Source organism: Pygoscelis adeliae, unplaced genomic scaffold (assembly GCF_000699105.1).
Source record: "Pygoscelis adeliae isolate BGI_AS28 unplaced genomic scaffold, ASM69910v1 Scaffold494, whole genome shotgun sequence".
In the NCBI taxonomy this organism is placed as follows: Eukaryota; Metazoa; Chordata; class Aves; order Sphenisciformes; family Spheniscidae; genus Pygoscelis; species Pygoscelis adeliae.
The window spans coordinates 299,280-308,922 of record NW_008824664.1 but is presented as its reverse complement, the minus strand read 5'-3'; the positions used below and the strand labels follow the sequence as shown (position 1 = coordinate 308,922).

Below are 9,643 nucleotides of genomic sequence, written 5' to 3'. Positions count from 1 at the left end.
AATAAGTATTTGTTAATCAGTAAAAATAAAATAGTATTTTCTTAAAACAAAAGCAAGATTTGTGAGTACCATAGACTAATTTTCTTTTCAGCTTGTGACTACTTATATCACACAGCCATCTGACACATCCAGTTACAGTGGGGGACGTCAACATTGAAATTACCTGTTAAAATCAGACTTGCTGTTCCATGACACTGACAGAGGGTTGAGATCAAGAAATTGTACATTCATGCATGGAGCTTTTCTTTGAAAGAGTCTCAGTGAAGTAATAGGTAAATCCTCTGTAATGCACTAGTTCATATTCTTTTTACTTCACCCAGATGACTTACAGACTCAGACAAAACTTCCCTGAGGCAACTGTTATCACAGCAATTATTAACAAAAAAAAGAGGTAGTGCTTGGTCTTTGCTCATCAGATACCTATCTTAAAAATTGTCTCCCATTGTTTACCTTCCTCCTATTGTTTCTTTTCAGAATATGCTTTGACAGAACTTCAGGCCACGTTTTTTTACTTTGTCTTTGAACACAGTCTGATGATATCTAGTACATCATCTGGGAAGATGTAAAATTAAAAGGAATTCCAGCACTAAATTAACTAGTGAAAAAAAAATTGAACTAACTACTGGAAGTCTGAAAACTAGAATAATTAGCATAGGGAAAATTATAATTTCAGCTCAGTAACAATGGAAAACTGGGCAGATAGGTTTCTTAGCAGCAGGACTCTGTGTGGCCAAGGCTGTGGGGTCTCCCCAAAGGCAGCTCAGCCTGGCTCTGCAGGGGCTAAGAGACTGCCCTGGCCCGGCTGGCAGGGGACACGTGCAGGGCAAGGGAACCCTGCAGCCCAGGCTGGGCTTTGAAAGACAAGGTGGAGAGGCAGGCGTTGGATGCAGGCTTGTTTTATTGTAAGTACAGGAAAACACCCACTGGAGAAAGACACACAAAGCAGAGGCAGGCAGGCTGTCACCCCAGGCTTCAAGAGTGGTGTTCCTTCAGGCTTCTCCCAGGAGGTGGCAATTGCAGGGAGAAGCAAGTGTCCTCTGGAACGATGGTGGAGTTAGACATTTGGCCACTGGCAGGGGCAGGGAAGAGATGAAACAAATGAAGAAAGAAATGACAAGTGTAATTTATGGAGCTATTCTGACTCCACTGTATTAAGTGGAAGTCTTTGATGCTCTGCCCCTTACTCAGGAGCTCAGCTGAGGATCAAGATTGTATTATGCATTTGCCAGTCATTCTTAGTCAAGGGGTATTTCGGTAGGATTTAGCAGGGCCTGCAGCTGCCACGGCTGTACCTGTTGTACCGGTAGGAGTAAGGGCTGCAATAGCCAGAACCATAGGATCTACCGTAGCCATAGAGGCCCCTGTAACCCAGGGAGCCCCCATATCCATGCAGACCCCCATAGCCCAGGGAAGAGCCCCCATATCCATACAGACCCCCATAGCCCAGGGAGCCATAGCTGCCATAGCCTCCATAGCCAAGGGAGCCCCCATAGCCCCCGAGGACGGGTGCTCCAGAGGATCCCACAACTGAATCCTGGGGGAAAGAGCTGAGGATGGGGCCAGGGAAGGTAACAACGACTGGGGGTGGCTGGATCACAGTTGTGGAGTCAGGGCACTGACGGACACACGGCTCATTCCCACTGTCAGCAATGGGCTGGGGGCGGTTGATGCCACCAATGGCAGTGGAGCACAGGTCGTAGCAAGACATCTCGCAGGGATGGAGGTCAGTCTACAAGAGTTGATTTTACCAAGTATAAGAAATTATTTACATACATAAATGTGCTATAGAGTTCATTGCTTTTCCTCAGACAAGAGTGTTTTGAAGTACACCGATTTACCCATGTCTATTAGAAATTAAAATTGAAGCAGAACAGCAAAATTATTTGCTCAGATGCTTCGGTGAGTCAGTGGATCAGCAAGGACTGGGAGTCCAAGAATGGAGTATGTTGTTATGCATGATTTCATGACTAACTCTTCATTCCCACTCATCTCCTTTGTGCTGAGCCTTGTGAGAACGGGGATTATAAGTCATTGTCTATTCAAATTTGCTCAGCAACTTGTTTGATGAGACCATTACAAGGGAATTGCAAAGATTATTGTCCCCAGTTTCCAAACACTGAATCAAGGCACTGAGATATTTACAACTAGCTTAATAACAGTGTTTTGATTCTGGTCTCCAAACTCTCTTGAAAAAAATCTCACCCCAAACAACTTGTCCCCATTAACATGAAAAACCCAGTGCTTCACCTGTCAGCTCCTTAAATTCCCTCCATGACCCCTCTTTCTCTTAATTAAATAAATTTCTTACAGAACATTTGACAGCTCTTAATTCCTCTCTCTGTCCTGCTCTATCTAAGCTAGTGCCTGATCTCTGGTAGTATTCACGCCCGTTTATCTTAATGTAAAAGCACGTTGAGTGATCTGTAATAGAATAAACTGGAGATAATGGAAGGTCTGCTTCTAAGCTCAGCGTTCCCCTGTGAACCATGAAGATTTAAACTTTTTCAAATAATTTCCAGTTACCCATATAAACAGAGAAGAGGAATGCATAATGAACTAGTCATATCATTTCTTCAGTTGTTCCAAGTGAATTAATAACAAACTTAATTTTCTGCCATATCAAGAAACTTTCAGTTTGCTTTGAAATTAAATGCTAACCCTGAATGCAGCGAACACCTGTGCATAACACATATAATCATTTTTGTAAGCTTTATCATTTCACCTAAAATTTTACCCACTAGTTCTTAACGGAAAAGACCATCCTAGATTAAATGGTATAGCAAAGAGCTATTCCAATAGTTGTAAAGAGCAGATTCAGACTTACCCAATTCACTGAGAAGAACAAGTGAAGAAAAGAGATTGGAAGAACCCTGAGTGGAGTGAGCTTTTATACAGTTGAGACTGCCTGAGGGATGAGAAGCTGGTTTCGTGAATGTGGATCTAATTAGTTGACACAGCACATTTTTTGCATTGATAGTTCCGCAAAGTGATGACATTGTTTCGCTTTCTGTTTTTTTGTTTGTTACTTGATTTCAATTATCATGTAACATAACACACACATTACATCACACAAGGTTCTTTCATCTAAAAGAGTAATGGGTGAAATTAATGCATCTTACATCCTAAAACATGATTCATGAAATTAATATCAGTTTTCTATTCTCTTTGGAGTTGCACCATGTAGTAAACTGCTTATACACAGGTAACCTTCTTCTGTTGTCTTACATGACAATGATGCTCAGACATTTATGCTCAGTCATTTATCAGAAATAACCTGCTGTGAGGTGTTTCTTTCAAAGTCCCTCACATAAGTTTTCTCTCTTCTTAAAGATAAAATATAGTCTATCCTTAAATCCTCAGGAAGGCAGGCAATATTTTTTGTGTGCTTAGGTTTATTTCTGACATGTGATACAATTCGTATTGGAAACCATGGACTATTCTCAATATTCTCTGAATCAAATTATATTGTGAGCGTTCCCAAACACACAGTGGCAGATGTCCAAAACAGCCTTAGGTTTTATCTGACCCTCAAACTACAGCTTAAAGCTGAATTTAGTTCTGAAAGGAGATATTTATATTTTTAATGCTTAGGATGGAAAGCTCAAAATAATCAAAGTGTACGTTGAATTAATACAAAAATTTGTGGTTTACTGAGATAGCTGTTTCTATGGAAGGTATATAGGAGAAACCCCAAATTTAATTGTATTAGAAAAAAAGCCTTTCTTTTTTGAAAGGAAGAAGAGAGCCGTGAAGTAAGATTTCAGAGTAACAGACTAAGCCACGGTCTAATAGCATTAACAACTCAATGGCTTCATCCCAGAATATGCAATTCTTACTGGTGTCCCCTTTGCTCATCTTCTGTGTTTTATCTCTGCTCTTCTAGCATGTCTGCAGGTACATTCAACAGGCTCCTTTTGGCTGTTCAAAACTGCTGAGAACTCCTGCCTAAATCAAAGACCATTCACAGGTGTTAAAGGATTTCTGCAGCTCTTATTCCACTTGCATATCCAATAGATAAAAGCAACTTTTTAGACATCAAAGTGTCTAAAGTGTCATCAAAGTGATATCAAAAAGTGGACAGATTCCCAGTGCATATCCGAAATCATAAGCAGTCAGGGATAGTCAAAACTTTCAGCCCAGTTTGATCCACAAGTTTGAGAGGATACGTTTTCCTGAAGTTTCCTTTAATTTCTAGCTTGCTCCTCAGGAGTCCTTGGTCCTGGTCTACAACTGATCTTGCAGCTAACCCCATCATTGATGGCATCGTTCAGTAGAGAGCAATTATGAGGTGGGAATCCACTGGGAAGGTCAAATGCCGGCTTTTGCTGAGGTTTCTTTCTTTGTTTATGCCATTATTGTAATACTATATTATTATCATGGTTATCATAATCATCAACGTGGTTATCTTCAGACCACATATCATTTCTAAATTACAAGCTTTTCCAAATCTGGAGATACATATGGAGACTTCCTAATTTATAATACTGAAAAAAGCCATCTCAAAGTTTTACGAGAACATTCCAAGGGATTTTCAAATACCTCATGAACACCCATTACTGGTTTATACATATTGTGTCATAATTATATAAAAAGTATGCCTGGATGCATACACCCCACTATTATGAGAGATTATCACATTAAAATGGGTAATTTAAGATCATTTGGGTCTTTCCCGTAATCAGTTCATGATTTATAACAGTTTTTGGACCTTCTTTTCTTCGACTTTAAAAATAAAATCTTCTTTTTTATTAAAGTGCACATTGGTCCAGAAACAGAAATCTGCTTATGTTAACTGAACTGTTAGCCAACAACAACAACCCAACAGGGTACAATGGGGTCTGTCTCCTTTGTGTCAGGGCTAGAATCCCTTTCAGTAGTCATGTCTTATCACCTGATTTACTTGCTTCTCTTAGTCCTATATTCCTAGGTACGTCTCTAACACGTAACAAATAGGAGGAGAAAACATGATAAAATATAAAGGAAAGCAAAGCTCGACGAAATAACTCAGAAAAATCAGTTTCCATAGACTTGTGACTGCCAGCTGAAATATTTCTCTGTTCCTGGGACTGAAAGACAACTAGTAGAGAACTGTCCAAAAGCCATTAAAAGATGTTCCTGATTATTGTGTTTGCCTTGTATTAAGTAGCTGGACGTAGAAGTGCTAAGCCTGCAGAAAAAAATGTTTTTACCCTTGTTATTTGTCTCCAGCCTTCATCTGAGATCCTAAAAGAAATTCCATTTTGTCTCCAGGTATACTGTTGATTACACTAAAAGACCTGTAACCAGACAAAAGAAATGACTGTCCTCCTGTCATCCTAATTATGCAGGACTCTTAAATAAATCAAGTCAGCTTACTTCCTCCCCTAATGCTAAAGACAGCAATGGAATAATAAAAAAAATAATTCCACACATAAAGCCTGGAGATAATAGAGAGGTCTGCGGTGGAGCTTGCATGTCACGCTATGTGTGGGTTTGAAGTGCCTGCCATGCACAAGCAATAAGCAAAAACAATTTCAGCACATTGAGGAACTACGTGTCCTACAATTTGGGGTTTGTACCTAATTATGAACTCATGCATAGGATGCCTAATGTCCTCCAGGCAACTGACAGAGCTGTATAAAAGCTCTCTGCCTTAAGTCTTTCTATCCATTTCTCTCACCTTACTTGCCTTCGTGAATTAGGTAAGTCAGACTTCTCTCAAACTTTGCTAAACTTAACTTGCTGTCGAGAACTCTTGATTTTAACTTAGGACCAAATCCTCTTCAGTTACTGCCAGCGATCTGTAGATTATTTGCCGCTGAAAATAATGTTTGGTTCCTTATTCGTTACCAGGCACTATAAAGACAGGCTCCAGAAGAGGGGTATATCAAGCAGTTTGGAATGCCAAACTTGTAACATTTCAGCACTTCAAAGACTTCTTTGACTATTTTAGGAGATAAAGAATAGTTCATATACATGGTTGTATATGGCTGCATTTAGCAGAGTTCTGCTGAGTTTTTAACAGGAAAGATCAAACTTATTAAATAGCAACCATCAACTAATAGTAACATAGTACTATCAAAATTAACTCTGGAGATACCAAAGATACAATTGAAAAGTACATGACTTTGTCATACTAAAGTCAAAACTAGCCTCCAGATTACAGTGCTAGGAAGAATAGTGGTAGAAAATATGTTGACTTCCCAGATTTATTACTGATACCCTGTTGGACTGCTTCATCATAACCTAATATTTGATATTTCTTTAATGTTAAGATAAACGACTATGTTTTACAGACTGACCTCCATCCCTGCGAGATGTCTTGCTACAACCTGTGCTCCACTGCCATTGGTGGCATCAACCGCCCCCAGCCCATCGCTGACAGTGGGAATGAGCCGTGTGTCCGTCAGTGCCCTGACACCACAACTGTGATCCAGCCACCCCCAGTCGTTGTTACCTTCCCCGGTCCCATCCTCAGCTCCTTCCCCCAGGATTCAGTTGTGGGATCCTCTGGAGCACCCGTCCTCGGGGGCTATGGGGGCTCCCTTGGCTATGGGGGTTATGGCTCCCTGGGCTATGGGGGTCTGTATGGCTATGGGGGCTATGGCTCCCTGGGCTATGGGGGTCTGTATGGCTATGGGGGCTATGGCTCCTCCCTGGGCTATGGGGGTCTGTACGGCTATGGGGGCTCCCTGGGTTACAGGGGTCTGTATGGCTATGGTAGATCCTATGGTTCTGGCTATTGCAGCCCTTACTCCTACCGGTACAACAGGTACAGCCGTGGCAGCTGCGGGCCCTGCTAAATCCTACAGAAATATCCTAAGTGAGGTATAACCAACAAGTGAGATGCGATGGTTTCACAGCTGAAGAGGTCTGAACCTCCACTGCTCTGTTCCAAGACCCCAGAGCTGTAGCCCTCCAGCCCCTTTTGAATTTCTCCTCTTAACTTCTACTTTCAGTTTCTGCCCTAATGCTTCTCCTGTCACATTTCCGTATTACCTGGGGTAAACAGGTAACAAAGTTGCCCAACATGATTCCTGTTTGTTCAAATCAACAGCTAAGACTCAGGAAGAAAAAAAAAAAAAAAAAATCAATCATACTGAACATACCCCTGACTGGAGAAGAGTTTCGTACTTCTTGGAGACTCTGAAAATGTATTCCTTTTCTCACTATCATTAAAAGTTTATTGCATCAAAGTTGCCATGTTCTGGTGTTCTTTTCTCATGTTTTTATCCTTGTTATTTGTCTTAGGAGAAGTCTAACCTGTGCAGCTATCAGTAACAGTCTAAACCATGTAGATTAATGTCCTGCCCCAAAAAATCAGGGATTTCAAATGTACAAAGGAAGCATGAAGCCCTCAGCACAGAAGGAACTACTGTCCTGCCCTCCCCATACTTCAGATAAAGATTCTTGACATTTTTGAAGAATTTGGTTTCTTGGTTGTACCTCCACTGGTTACAGATTAGTAGCAGTAAAGAAATGAAACAGTAGATTACTAATTTTAAACTCTTTCCTAAAAACATTAGACTTCAGTAAGAATTTCTTCCACGTAAGTCTTTGATTCATCTCTTTGAACTTCAGGTTCTCACTCAAGTACTTGAACTCTGTCCTCAGAATTAGTCTCTGCAGGAAGTTGAATTAATTTTCTGTCAAATCCTTAAAGAAAGAAAGTTTTCTGGGCCATCCAATGGAACTTTTAGATCTGAAGTTTGGGTAGTGATCTTTCTGTATAATCATGAAATCTGAGGTGTTGGATGTTTTTTGACAGAAAAACAGCTACTCCATACAGCTACCCCAAGGGCTAATTCATCTATGCCAGCAAGAACAGCTGGAACAGATAGAACAGAGTTATGGTGCCTGGAAAGCTTAAAAGGTAGAAAAAGTCATAACCCTGTATACATATCCTCAACACTGTTGTTGTCTTTCCCAATTCCTCCTGCATGGGAAGTCCTCACAACAGAAACCCCCGCTTTCAGCAGCTCTACCTTTCAGCCTCTCCCACGATATTCCTCATCTAAAAGGTCCATTAGACATCCTACCCACCTCTGAAGAGCTCTTTTCCTTTTTGCAGCTTCTCCAATCCTCTTCCTCTCAGCAGCTCCGTGCCAATACCCTTCGCTGCTCTCTCCCCACCTCCCTAAATCCCTTCTGACTCAGGAGCATCCCTCCCACCTGAGGGCCTCATCTGCTACGCTTTTCCCCATAATCTGCTCTGAATCCAGCCTCAGCTGAGCCACCAGCTCTGCTCCTGCTACGATCAGCAAAGACATTCAAGTGGCTATTTAGGGAATGGAGGTTTAGTGTGGTTTCTTTCTAAACATGTTATTATTGTAACCCAGGCCAGCTGGGGAGGGAGGAATTCTGCTCCCAAATGTATGAACTGAATGCACCAAAGGGTGACTGACTTCACTGATAGCTGGGCCATTTCAGCTGTGTTCTTGAAGTCTGAGCCTCATTCTATGTAAGGATGTGAGTTTTCCCATTTACAGAGAGGAGAGCTGTATATCCACAGCAGAAGAAATTAAAACTAAAAGTTGATTTGTTTGATGCAGAGTAGAATCATTTAATGAGAAATAAACATTCACAGAAAAGCATTGTAGAATATCAAGAATATGCATCAGAGTGCAGGCAATTCCTTCCATAATTGTTCTTCTTCGGTTGGACAATGAAGTGCCATTTTATAAGAATATAAATTACTTGTTTTATCCCACCCGTTATACACAAAGATGGAAAAAAGCCCAAAAGACCATGAGTAGAGGGTGAAGAAGTTAAGGATGTGCTGTGTGCTCCCGGCTCCACTGCAGTGGGGTGGCAGTGATCAGGACTTCACAACGTCTCCTTTGGGATCACAGCTGTGGATCAAGATTGTATCTCTCAGTTGCCGGTTATTCCTTACTCAGGGGATATTTCGGTAGGATTTAGCAGGGCCCGCAGCTGCCACGGCTGTACCTGTTGTACCAGTAGGAATAAGGGCTGCAATAGCCAGAACCGTAGGGTCTACCATAACCATACAGACCCCTGTAACCCAGGGAGCCCCCATAGCCGTACAGACCCCCATAGCCCAGGGAGCCATAACCCCCATAGCCCCCGAGGACGGGTGCTCCAGAGGATCCCACAACCGAGTCCTGGGGGAAGGAGCTGAGGAAGGGGCCGGGGAAGGTGACGACGACTGGGGGTGGCTGGATCACAGTCGTGGTGTCAGGGCACTGACGGACACACGGCTCATTCCCACTGTCAGCGATGGGCTGGGGGCGGTTGATGCCACCAATGGCAGTGGAGCACAGGTCGTAGCAAGACATCTCGCAGGGATGGAGGTAAACTGCAACACACACTGATGATTAGACTAAGTAGAAGACAAAGACTTCAAAATTCAACAGTTTACATTAAAATAATGAGTCAAGTACAGGATTTTGAGTAAATAAATTGATTTCCCACTTTGCAATCATAATCCTTTTTTTTTCCAAAAGCAGATTTTCGAAAATTCTCTAAAAAATATCTACACATACAAAGGCATATGGGAAACTTTATGCCTAGCTCTGAAAGTGTTGTCCCTCACAAATATCCTGCGAAGAACTTAGATATATTTCTACACATTAAACTGAAAACTGAGAAGCAAAAGCAGAGAAAACAAAGTGACTTTGTCCAAGGTCATTTGATGAGTCAG

At 41.7% G+C, this 9,643-nt stretch overlaps 3 protein-coding genes across 3 annotated transcripts; 1 reads left to right on the top strand and 2 right to left on the bottom strand.

The window, feature by feature from the left end:
• Positions 1-1,261: 1,261 nt before the first annotated feature.
• On the bottom strand, positions 1,262-1,708 carry LOC103915871 (scale keratin-like). The gene has a single exon (XM_009322803.1). The coding sequence runs from the start codon at positions 1,706-1,708 to the stop codon at positions 1,262-1,264; it is 447 nt and encodes a 148-aa protein (XP_009321078.1).
• A 4,576-nt stretch (positions 1,709-6,284) lies between these two features.
• On the top strand, positions 6,285-6,794 carry LOC103915870 (scale keratin-like). The gene has a single exon (XM_009322802.1). The coding sequence runs from the start codon at positions 6,297-6,299 to the stop codon at positions 6,780-6,782; it is 486 nt and encodes a 161-aa protein (XP_009321077.1). The 5' UTR covers positions 6,285-6,296; the 3' UTR covers positions 6,783-6,794.
• A 2,103-nt stretch (positions 6,795-8,897) lies between these two features.
• On the bottom strand, positions 8,898-9,278 carry LOC103915869 (scale keratin-like). The gene has a single exon (XM_009322801.1). The coding sequence runs from the start codon at positions 9,276-9,278 to the stop codon at positions 8,898-8,900; it is 381 nt and encodes a 126-aa protein (XP_009321076.1).
• Positions 9,279-9,643: the final 365 nt, after the last annotated feature.